The following is a 12,849-nucleotide window of genomic DNA, read 5'->3' on the forward strand; positions in this document are numbered from 1 at the left end:
TGGTCTCAGCCTAATTTTTAATAATGAGGTGGAATAGCAATCATAATCCATCATCAGACTTAGCATTTTTGTTGGCAGTCTCAAGAGGGAGAAAGGATTGCACTGTTATGTAGACTGAACTACTCTCGCCCCTAAAACTGTTTCTCCAGGTGTAGGTTGAGGCAATAAATGGGGGCACCATAGAACATCTTCACTGCTGCTACCCAGATTCTATTTAAGTCATGGATAAATTGAATGCTAGTAGCCAGCGTTATATATCTGGCAGACTTCAGGAGCACTACATCCACACCCATCTCTTCAAAAAACACCTTTTTTATTTAGTGTGTTTATATTGGTATTATGAAAATAGCATCTTTCGTTACCCTAAAAGAGATGCAAATTGGCATTTCAAATAGAAAATGCCAAGTTAAGTTTCATATCCTGTCCTATGGCTGTAAAGTACTTGATGAGCTGTTGTGCTGCATTGCTATAATTGTATTTGATACCTAGGTACTAAAGAATCTGAGGTTACTAAATGGATTGCCAGTAGATGAATGCGGTGAATTCAAACTGCAGGGTTTCTGTGTAGCTCAACAGAAATTCACTGACCAATTCTAAGTCTCCATATTAAGAAAACAGGCACCTTTTTTATGACAGTACCCGAGACATTTTACTGTGAAACATCACAACATGTTTATTATTTAGCAGCTTGGGCTTTTTTTTTTTTTTTTTTTTGGTTTTTAAATATTTTATTAGGGTTACAAGTGAATATTATAAATGGCTTCACTGTTCTAGCAAGAATATGATTCAGTCACAGGAGTCAAACTGTGGGCCAGATCTTCAGCTAGTATAAACTGGCATAGCTCTGCTGAAGTCAGCTGGGGATCAGGTCCTACACATGTATAAAATAAAAGAAATAAATTGAACAAAACAATTAAATAAAGTTTCATCAGGATGAAGTTTGATACAGAGGATGACTACACAGGGGAGCCTATAGAAAGGCTTAACATTAAATGCTACATGTCACAAAATGAGCAGGTAGGCAACTGACTTTGAACTTATTGTGATTGTGTGCAGTCTGGATCAACAACTGACAATGACATAGCGGTGCACAAGTAAAAATACAGGGTAATCCTTTCATACTAACAGAAGGGATTGTCTAACATCTGCTGTCTCACTGAGCTTCTTGATAGCATTGTTTTGATATAAATATAAACCTTTAACACTCTTTATCTCAGAGATTTCTTTTAGTAGTTTTCAGAAAACCATTTTAGGTACTTACCACAATTAGTAACCCTAGTTAAACCTTATTCGTATTTCCTATTTTCTCTGCCCAGTACTGGCAAGTCTAAACAATGCTAATATTAGCTGTAATGGAGCAAATAATGCAAACATGAGTAAGACCTCAGTTGAATTCTATGCTGGTTAAAGCTTTATAGGAGTAATGCCACAGTAAAACTAGTGGCTGCTATGCAAACAAGCAAGCCAAAGCAAAGTATGAAAAACAGTTGGTTGACTGGAACAGTAAATAAAACGGTCATTTTAATTGTTCTTGTAAGCTCCAAAGACAAGACTTTAAAATATATGCCACATGGCCATTGCCTTTTAGCTCACTCACTGTTTATATTACAAGAGAGGAAGATTGCTCTGGTCAGAAGAGACAGCTGATTTTGCAGCTGATTCAGTGACAAATAAAAAAATACATGTTAGGGAGACTTTGTAAATCATGGAGAATGAGCAGCAAGTTGGACCAGATAGGACTTGTTGGACTTGCTCAGCTAGAGCTTGACTCCAACGCTTTAAGATTTATTTCAGTCTGCTAGATGTAGCAGAAAAACACCATCCAAACAAAGAAATCCCCACCAAATATAGTCAAATGATTTCCAGGATCTATTTTCCTTCCTACACACCTCCCAGCTGGGGAATAAGGATATCACTAGTCCTCCCCAGTGCCACAAAACAGAAAGGGACACTACCCTATAATTTTCCACTCTTGTCCCTAGTTCTGACCTTGGTCCACTCTTTTTGAGGGTGAAAGCTCATTCACTCTCTAGGTTAGTTCATTCTAAGGGAATCTCCTGAAAACAGACTGCCAAAAACAGTTTTGTGTTGTGATCTGTGTACTAGGACAACAAACTTCAGTTCAGTTCAAATTACAAATTGGGCTTGATCCAGGATTGTAGATGTGATGAGAATGTTTTTCTTATAAAGTCACCCAACCTTCCATGTCAACACTCCTACCCCAAGACAGGTGGGATTTTCAAAAGCAATCATCACTGGCTTTACAGTTAATGGTTGCTTAACTAATGTTAAAAATAAAGAGAAAGAAAGGATTAGCCTCAGTATGGCAACCATCTATTTGCCTTACTCATACAAATAGTTCTTTTTGGCCCAATAGCTTCTTTCAGGAGATGAAATCTTGATCCCATTGAAATTAATGGGAGTGTCCACACTGATTTCAATACAGCCAGCATTTCACGATTTATTTGTCCAAGAAAAGCTACTGAAGAATTGTACCTTTAGGCCCTCAAGTGGTTTTAAGATGGCACCATAATTCCTTGTCAGAAATTAGCAAATTATTTGTAGTGAATAATTTATTGAATGTATTTTTATTGAATGTATTAATTTTTTTTCTGTTTGACTTTGACCTTTTCAGATTTGTTGCACACAACTACTCATATAATCATTTTTATGAATAATTATTGGTCTTTTAGATTTTGTGCAGTTTATTGCCAGCATTTGTTGTTCAAAATTCAAGATGTTACTTAGTTTTGACTGGATCTATAGGTTGCAAGGTATTGGTTTTGTCCCCTGACAATTAGGCCCTGTCTACATTCAAAACTCTACTGGTGTAGCTAAAATCATTTTAAAATCAATTTAGTTAAAGCAATGAAAACTTTTAGTAGATACTCTTATCAACTTAAATCTGGTTTATATTGATTTGAGCTTAATTTGGCTTACAACTTTGAATATAAACTCAGGTTTGTGCAAATATTTATGCACTTGATTCTGATCTCATGCTGCTTTTTACACTATTGAAATCCCATTTATTTAAAGAGAGATGAGCCTTATTTAAACTGGTGTGAGAGGAGAATCAGGCACCACAAGTTCAAAATTTTCTGTCTTTGAATATAATATTTATTGGAAAATTTACTGTGTCAGTGAATGTTCCTACCAGTGAATGCCTTTATGAACTAAAAAGGCATATGAGCAGAGCTGAAGTTGAAATACCAAGGTGTTAGGTGCCTTATGAACAGCGTTTATCTAGTGAACTACTTGTTCAAAGCATTTTACAATGCTTAACTAATTAATCCTGCTGTGAAATAGGACAACTAAGCATTATCCCTGTGAAAAACTGTATTATATAGATATAATGGCCTAGCTTTATACACTATTTAGGATATAAAATATTACTATTTATAAAGCACAGCAAGCTTTTGTCTCTAAGCTTTTCTAGCTCTTACGTTTCCTAGGACTTCTGTGCTTGCAGACCTGCCATACCATTTGCTACCATTAGCTCTTAAATTCAGATAGTGGTGTCATCTTCTGGAATCCTGTATCTGTCTTCACTATGAAATGTTCTCTTTACTGAGAAATCCACTAACTTAAAATTCAGTTCACCCCAGCCTCATGTAATATCCATTCTAAGCTTGAAGAATTGAGTGTCTGTCTAATTCCTTTTTTTGTGATGTTACAGGGCAAATGGTGATGCTTCCCTGGAGAACATCCGATGACAGCAACAAAATGAAACACAGAAACAGCCAGGGGATGTTGGTGTAACACTGGTGGGGATCAGAAATTGCAGCAATGGTTCAATAGGGAGTGCAGGTGACTAGAGGGTTAGGTAGTTGACAGGAAAAAGCCCAAAACCTAAACATTAATTTCTCCTTACCATTTACCTGAAGCCAAAAACAAAGCTGGACAATGCTGTTTAACTGAGCAGAAATCTCACAAGTGCCCTTTTATAGTCCTGATCAAGATAGTAAATCTTGTTGTAAAGATAAAACTGGTACCATGCAATTATGTAATAGCTCCACTTGTCTATAAGGCAGCTGTAGTTACATATTTCTGCCAACCATCCCTCTTTACAGGACAATAAACTTTCTTGTTTATTGTTCTCAGCCATACCCCATTGGCCATCCAGGACTCTTTATATCCTTGAATTCAATAGCATTGGCCTTTTCCCCTGCTCGGCTGGCATTTCAGCTGTCTGCGGGTGGGGGCTGGGCTGATTGTTAAACAGCCCTAAGGATAAATTGCATGGAGGGCAGAGAGCTGTGATGGGGCCTCGCTCGGGCCTGCGAGCCGCTGAACCCTCCGGTCTCCCCCAGCTCAGCTCTCCCCTTCTCAGCTGCCTGCAGCCAGCTCTTTTCTCAGCTCTTCCGTCCCCAGAGCCAGCCCCGTGCTGCCCTGCTCCCCAGTGAGTTACCTGGAGTTAAGCAGGGGCCTTACCTGAGCGCACCTCTTCCAATGGCAGCTCACCTGAGAGCCTCTTCCAGCCAATCAGCTCGCAGCTCGTCCCTCTGGCTTGTATCCTTTAGTGAAAGAATCCAGCTCCCTTGAGAAAGTTACCTGCGGGCGCCTGCTAGATCTGCTGCTTGCCTGGCCGCTCTGTGCCTCCCCACTGACCCAGCACCACGGGAGAGAGACCAGCACCCAGCCTCTGCCCACATGTGAGGGGGAGGGGGCTCTACCTGTCCTACCTCTGGGGCTGGCGGAGGGAGAAGCAGCGGGGGGGAAGGAAGGAAGGAAAGCAGAATTACCAGTAGCTCTGGTTCTCCCGTCCCGGGCGCTCACACACACCTTCACCTGCACAGACTTGAAAGTCCAGTTCCACCAGAGAGACAGAGGCAGCAGGAAAAGGGGCGAGAGTTCATTGGATCAAACATGTCACAAGAGACGGACAAGTAAGTGATCACAGACATCCCGCTGCTGCTTTGGGCTGATCAGACCAACTGGTTGGTTGTGTTTTGTTGGTGGTGGCTCTGGACCTGCTGCTGGGATTACGAGTCTGCCTCGGGAGAAGGCACTAGCTAGACTGAGAGGGAGGTTGAGTTCCTCCTCTCGCTCTTTTTAGCCCTGTCCCCTTTTAGCTGAGCTCTCTTCCGCGTGGGGGGCTCTTTCTTTTCACGCTGGAGCAGACAGAGCAGCTCCTTCCACTGGCCTCGGGCCCGGGCCGAAAAGTGGCTCTTGGCTTTTGTGTGAGTGCAACAAAGAGCTTTTATATTGGCTCACAAACGGCCATCTTCTTCCCCCTTCTCCTTGCACTTGTGCGTGTGGGCCCGAGAGCAGCAGGAGGAGGGGCTCTGAAATCTCTCCTGGGGGAGAACTGGGCCCGGGAGAGAGACCCCCACTTCCCCCCCCCCCCCGGCTGGGGGTGCTGGGAGGAGGGAGGTGTTCGAAAAGTGGCTTTTGTGGGATTTTGTTTCCTCCCCACGGGAGTCAGGAAGTCCAGGCACAGGCTTGTCTGGCCGTTGTTCTCTGGGCTGCTTGTCACTTGGAATGACCTGCACCGATGTCTTTTCCAATCTCTGGGACCTGAAACTGTTTTTAAGCCGGGCGTTTTTGCAGCGCCGAGGCCTCTAACCGCAGCCTGCGCGGGACTCCAGGCCTTACAAAATAACTTTTACAGTCAATCGCCCCGAGACGCTGCAGAATTACTATGGTTTGGGTGGGTTTAGTTTTTGTCATTAGTGCGCAATGAAAACAAAGCCGTCCCCATGTATTTCATGAAAGGACGCTTAGACCCCCCCGGCGACTGGACGTCCTGCTTCTTGTGAACAAATAAATCCCCCAAAGGGCGAACTTTGAAAAAGTTGCATCCAACTTTTTACGCCTCAATTTCGAAGGCCACGAGACAGCAGCGTGTGCGCCGGGGCTGTGTGTTACACACGGGTGTCGTCGAGTACCTCTCTGGGCAGCGGCACTCGTCCCCTGCTCGCCGAGTGCGGGGCAGGGGGTGGATCCCGCGGGACGCTGGGTTTCCCTGCTGGATTATATTACTCCGGTCAGTCGAGTTGCGTGAAAGCGCCACTGGCTCCGTCGGGTGACTCCGGATCATGCAGCAGCCTTCGGGGCCCGGCCTTTCAGCGCATGCCGATGCAGGGAAAGGGGCCAGGCGAATGCAGGGGCAGGAGGCAGGCAAGGGCTTGGGCTGAGATCAGATCAGAGCAGAGCAGATCAGGAGGGGGAGCAGATGCCGATTCTGCTCTGGCCACTTGTACCTTCTGCTTCCGGGCATGTGCAGAGTCAGACACAATGTGCGTAGCTCTGGGAAAGTCTCTGGCTGCACTGGCGGCTGGGTCAGGGTCGGGGCCGGGTTAGGATCTGAGTGGAGGAAGCTGGACTGGAGCAGAGACGTTTCGCGGATGGGGGTTGCAAAGCAGGGGAAAGGGGAAGGAGGAGGAACGGGGGGACCTAGGGCATGAGGGGACGAGCAGCCGGCAAGGGGCACCCGGAGAAGGGTGGATGGGCAGAGCAGGGGTGAGCGGGAGGGATAGTGATAAGGGATAGTGATAAGGGGGCGGATGAAGGAGGGAATGAGCCCGGGCGTGGGTGTGTGGTTGGAGAGATGCCATGCGAGTGGTAGGTGTGTGGGGCGGGGGTGTCAAATATCGGGCCCCTGCGGGGGCTTGGGGAGGGGTGGACCTTACAGTGTCGTACACCACGGGCAAGGCCTGTCAGTGTGCACAGAGGGAAGGACAGATCTTAGAGACGCTGAACTGGAAAAACCAACAGGACGGGGTGAGAGCCGGAGTGTGGGGGGTGGGAGGGGAGCTGAGCTGAGCTGAGCTGATCAGGGGAGGAGGCTAGCAGGGCCAGCAGAGAGAAGAAGGGACGCTTCAGAAGGGAAGGGTGGCAATTTTTTTTTAGCCTGGGCCACTGGGAGCATGGAGGGGCAGGAGGACACTGCTGGCAAGGTAGATGTTGATGAGGCATTAGAGAAGGGGAGGCATTGGTAGTGGAGATCAAGATGTGGGTGTTATCAGAGTTCAGAAGGGAACTGAAGCCAAGGGAGCAGATGAGATCAGTGGTACAAGATAAGGGATAAGGTTTATAGAGAGGAACAAGGCTAGAGACCTGAGCGATGTTGATGGCGAGGGAGGAGCCGCTGAAAGAGTAATGACAGAGTGACTGTGGTTTCACTGGAGTAGAGGGGCAGAAGCCAGGCAGTGAATCAAGGAGAAAATCGAAGTTTAGAAAGCTCTTGGGTGGAGAGGAAGGAGAGTTTGAAGAGGAAATAAAAGGTGGAGAAACTAGTCACTGGTCTTTGTTGACATAGGTGTGAATTAAGGAGGAAAAGAACAGTTACCGTATGTATCAAGGGAAATGGCAGGGCTGAATGAAAAATAATTTTTGGTGAAGGAATTCTGTTAATTTTGTTTTAATATATTCAGTATATCATTGTATCTAATTGAAACATAACCTGTAGAGTTATCTCCATGTGGAGTCTCCCTTTATATAGTATATATATATATACACATTTCCAAGGGGCAAAGCAAGATAGAGATGTTTATTATTATGATGTCAATTAATTCCTGAATTAAGTCCCGTCAGTTTAATTGGACTTTTTCTGTTACGTAATATTAATACGTTGGGATAAGTAGTACTGACAATATCTATGAAAAGATGCACTATTCCTTTTTCTGTGTAGCGGGGGTGGGGAAAGTTGGTGCAGGATTTGCATGTCCCACACAGGACGTCTGCATGATCTCTGCAGCACAGTTCCATAGGTGCTCCATGCACCTCAGTGTTCAATTGAGATTAGTGGGAGAAGCGGATCCAGTGGATTCACAACTGTTCTGTGTGGATCCAGTGGCTAGTCTCCCTTAAGAGAAGGTGCATATCGGTGGTCATGTGACAACAGTAAAGAATCAGTCATTTGATTTTAACACTGAACATGAAACTTTATTACAATAAGAAGAAAAACAAGTATTCTTGAAGATACTCTCTCTCACTCCTTCATTGTAGCCCTTCTGCCTCGCTTCCGTCTACAGATTTAAAGAAACAGTACACGTACTTATACCAGCCAGAAGGGCCAACAGCAGTGGTTGCTGTGCAGCCTGGAGGGAATTCTTTTCCCACAGCTGCCATGGAGCACCCCTGTGCACAATCTCTGTATTTGCACTGTGCTCAGATTCCAGGATTTCCCCCTCCATTAATAAGTTAAAACCTTTTAGTATTTATACATTCTTGCTGCATGATATATAATTTAATATATAATTCAAAGATCTTCAGACCAGTGATACTAAGTGCACCAGTGATACTGAATGATGCTGGCCTCAGTTTTCATGGGATTTAACTGGTTCATAGGAGCAGATTCACTGTTGCTCTACTACTGCATAGCCAGTGCAGGAGGGCTATAGGCCAAATCTAAATCATGCATAATGAATACCATTAGTACAGTGTCCCCTTTGACCAGACACACAGCCCCTGGTAGAAAAGGCCTGGGGCAGGTGGAAGCAAAGCTGAGTCTCCCTGGTGCCCTAGTTATTGCCCTGTGCCCCAAAGCCCATAGGGACTGTATCACTAGACTGGGTCTGATACAGACCCGGAAGTCCTGGAACTGTGGAGACAAGCTGCCTCTCCTCTGTCCTTGTCCCAGCCCGAGTGCTGGTACAAACTGACAGTGTATAATTTAGTATATCATGGTTTGGGTGGCTGAAGCCTTCCTTGCACTCTTTACAGCTTAGCACGAAGCCCTTCTCATGTTCCTTCCCAAGTGACTGTATCTAAAGGTATTTATTTTTTGTTCCCTTTGTCATAGTTAAGTTAGGAAGTTAAACAGTGTGGTTATCTAAGTCTTTATTTCTGATCTGCAGAATCTCCCTACTGGCAAGTTTTAATCCTTTCCATATAAGGCCATAGTCTTAAATTGGTCTTGAGCTGCTATAAGATATCTATTTAAGCCACATTTTCAAAGTATTCACTACGTTTGAATGCTTCAAATGCCCCAGTGTATGACATCGCTGGGCCTGATTTTCAAGTGGTGAGCATCCAGCAACTCCAAGGGAAACCAATGGGAGGTGCAGGTGTTCAGTACCTGCATTTTTCAAAATGTTGGTTTTTATCTATTTCAGTGTCCCTTGAAAAGTGTCTGACTTTGTGTCAGGGAAGCAAGCAGATGGTGGTCGCTATTCTGAGGAATGTGCAGTACCCCACAGAATTTTCAAAAGGATTTGCTTGCTAAGAATAAAGGTAGCTAACAGACATGTTTTGATCTAAGGCATATTTTACTCTTACACCTCTGCCCCGTCATAGGGCTGGAGACTGAGGCCCTACCTAAAACGAAAGCTCAGAGATGGAGGGGACACTTCTGAAAGGCAATTGTTATTGGAGAAGAAACTTTTATTGGAGTGGTCGCCTGCCCTCTCTGCACTGGGGAAGGATTGTGGAAGCAGGCTGGTGAGGATGTGCTCTTGTCCTGACCACATTGAAAAGCTCATCATCATTGCCATAGATGGGGCATCTGAATGGGAAATCACCTGAAACCAATTGACACTAGGTGTCTTTTGAGAAATACGAATTCGGTGAACTACTGGAGATTCCTCTGATCGTATCATATTTGCCATAGTAGAAGGGGATCTGGTTCTATCTTATATTGCTCAAAATACAACTTCCAAATATTCACCAAGATTCTAGGATTCACCATTGTATGAATCTGTTAGCTTATTAATGGCCCTCTGAAAAAGCAGTGGCTAAATAAGATTTTGGGGTCCTGGTGTTTAATTAGCTGAACATGAGCTCTCAGTGTGACACTGTGGCCAATAGGGCTACTGAAATCCTTGGATGCATAAGCAAGGGACTCTTGAATAGGAGTAAAGAGATTATTTTACTTCTGTATTTGGTATTAGTGTGACCACTGCTGGAATACTGTCCAGTTCTGGTGTCCACAATTCAAGAAGGATTTTGATAAATTGGAGAGGGTTCAGAGAAGAACCATGACAATGATTAGAGGATTAGAAGTGTTGTAATCGTATTGGTCCCAGGACATTAGAGAGACAAGGCGGGAGAGGTAACATCTTTTATTGGACCAACTTCTGTTGGAGAGAGACACAGAGACACAGAAGTTGGTTCACTCACCTAAAGCAGTGTCTCTCTAAAGCAGTGGTCCCCAAACATTTTCTGTCATGCCCCCCCTTACCTGGTCCAGGCTCCCTTGGGAGCTGCAATCAGAAGCCGAGGCCGTGGTCGGTGGGGCCAGGAGCAGGGCTGCAGTTGGGGACAGAGCCAGAGCCAGGAGCAGGGCTGTGGCTGGAGCTGGGGCTGGGGCCAGGAGTGAGGCTGTGGTCGGGGCCATAGTCAGAGCTGTGGCTGGGGGCCGCAACCAGAAGTGCGACTGTGGTTGGGGCCAGGAGCAGGCCACGATTGGGGCTGGAGCCGGTGTTGAGAGCAGGGCCAAGGCCAGAGCCAGACCTGCGGCTGGGGCCCCAGCCAGAAGCAGAGTTGCAGCCATGCCTGAGGCCATGTCTGGACTCCAGAGTTGCAGCTGGGGGCAGGGCAGGGCAGGGTGTCGCTCCCTTCCCACCTCCTGTGGGGGCTGGCCTGGTTCCTCTGCGCCCCCCGAATTTTCCTCCGTGTCCCCCTAGGGGCATGCCCTGCAGTTTGGGGACCACTGCTCTAAAGCATAGTTTCTCAACCTGTGGTACGCGTACCCCTGGGGGTACGCGAGACACAGGCAGGGGGTACTCAGGAAAAACAGAAAAGGGGAGGCGGGCAGCAGCTGCTGACTTCTGGGGAAGCCTGGCGGCAACAGCCCGCTTCCCACCCAGCCCCCGGCTTCTGGGGAAGGCAAGCGGCAGCCCCTCCCCCCGCTTCCCGCCCAATCACATCTCCCAGCTGGGAGGCAGGCGGCAGCCGCTAGCTTCTGGGGGAGGCAGGCGGCAGCCGCCTGCGTCCCATCGGGTCCCAGCTCCCAGGTGGGAGCCCGGTGGCAGTCTCCTGCATCTCGGGAGCTGGGTTTGCAGCTGGGCGGCAGCCACCTGCACCCGACTCCAAGCTGAGGGACAGATTCCAGTGCCCTAGCTTGAAGACAGGCAGCAGCTGCTTGCCCACATCCCTGGGTCCCAGCTAGCGCGGAAGCCTCCTCTGTCCACCTCGGAGGGGTGGCAGACAGGCAGCAGCCGCCTGCAACTTGCCCAGGTGGCAGCCCTCCTCCCTGGCTCAAAGCCAGTGCCCAGAAAACTTGTGAATTTCACTGCTTTAGCTGAGCAGTGAAATTGACAACTATGACAGCCCCAGATTTTACCAGTTTAAAAATGTTAAGAGGGGCCCACATAGTGTGATTTGCCCCAGGCCTGCACGCCCCCTAGGGATGGCCATGGGGAGCGCTGCTATCCACTCTGGGCTGCTAATGCCTGCTCATACCTCAAAAGTTCACACCTGTGTGAGGAGAACACCACGTGACCCCTGCCATCAGGCCAAAGTGATTGGCTGGTGTTGACCTTTGCTCCTAGTATGGAGGAAGGGGAGGAGGAAGAAGGGGAGAGAGAACAGGGGGTTTTGTGATCTGCCATAGCCACACAGCATTGCAGAACTCAGAACTCTTCTGCTTTATGAGAAATACAGCTGTCCAGGAGTAAAGGAGGAAAAGACTGTTTCTCAGAGTTTAAGCATGTGCCAGTTTGCTGTAGTTTCCACTTTTAGTGTTTGAATGTAACTGGGCTTGTGTTACTGTTTTAATTTTACTTATTGTGAGGTTGTTAAAATGGATCATTTTCTTGTTTGAAAGAAAAAGAAAAAAAAAGACTTCAGATTTAGAAGAAAGTAGTTCCCATACAAATGTGGAACAAGTGTTGGATCCAGAGGGTCATGTTTCGGAAAAAAAAAGCATCAGTAGTGATAGTACAAAATCTTCACAGGTTCATAAAGCGTGTAGCTACGATCCCAGTTATCTGGCTTTTGGGTTTACAACAAACAGAGGTATACCTCCATTACTACTTTGTGTGATCTGCAGTGAGACATTGTCTAATCATTGTATGAAGCCTTCCCTTTTGAAAAGATATCTTCAAATGAAACATCCTGATCTGAAGGACAAATCAATAGATTTTTTCACAAGAAAATATGAAAGTTTGGCAAAATCAAGTGCTGCTATGAAATTGTACTCTGCAATGCCTACACAAGTTCTACAAGCTTCGTTTGAAATTGCACACATGGTGGCAAAAACGAAGAAACCACATACAATTGCTGAGAACCATGCTATCAGAATTGCTGAAATCATGTTTGGCAAAACAGAAGTAGATAAAATTAAAACCATCCCACATTCAAATGGCAGCATGACAAGAAGAACTGATGACATGGCAGAAGACATAATTAAACACATTTCAGAAAAAGTCATCCAGAAAAAACAGTTCGTTTTACAGATTGATGAATCTACGGATGTATCCAACTATGCACAACTGATGTTTGTCAGATACTTTGATGATGAAGACAAGCAAGGAATACAGGAACAAATATATGGCTGCAAAGAGCTGGACACGAGAACAGGAGAGGACATTTTTAAGATTTTAAGATTTAAGATTTTAAATGAGCACGTTGTAAAAAATGGATTGTCATGGGAGTGGTGGTGTGGAGTGGTATGCACAGACGGAACAGCAGCAATGGTAGGTCAACGAAGTGGTCTTGTTGCTCGCTTAAAAACTATAAATCCTTCAATGAAGTGGAACCATTGTATTATCCATACACAGGCATTGGCTGCAAAGCAACTGAATGAAGATTTAAACAGCATACTAGGAACGGCCGGAAAACAATAAACTTCATAGAAGTGCGGGCTCTGAATTCACAGCTTTTCCGATCACTATGCCACAACATGGAATCTGAACATACTACTGTACTTCACACTGAAGTTCGGTGATTGTCATGTGTAAGGTT

General features: G+C 45.8%; 1 protein-coding gene across 2 annotated transcripts in view; it reads left to right on the plus strand.

Annotated features, from left to right (window-relative positions):
• Nucleotides 1-4,779: 4,779 nt before the first annotated feature.
• GRHL2 (grainyhead like transcription factor 2) overlaps nt 4,780-12,849 on the plus strand; it is a 100,406-nt gene continuing 92,336 nt past the window's right edge. For both annotated transcript variants that reach the window (XM_067537328.1, XM_067537329.1), the window contains exon 1: nt 4,780-4,886. In XM_067537328.1, coding sequence (XP_067393429.1) covers nt 4,867-4,886 — 20 coding nt within the window. In that variant the 5' untranslated portion in view covers nt 4,780-4,866. The remainder of the gene's footprint in view (nt 4,887-12,849) is intronic.

This window comes from Emydura macquarii, unplaced genomic scaffold (assembly GCF_026122565.2).
Source record: "Emydura macquarii macquarii isolate MOO-44397 ecotype Brisbane River unplaced genomic scaffold, CSIRO-AGI_Emac_v2 contig_383, whole genome shotgun sequence".
In the NCBI taxonomy this organism is placed as follows: Eukaryota; Metazoa; Chordata; order Testudines; family Chelidae; genus Emydura; species Emydura macquarii.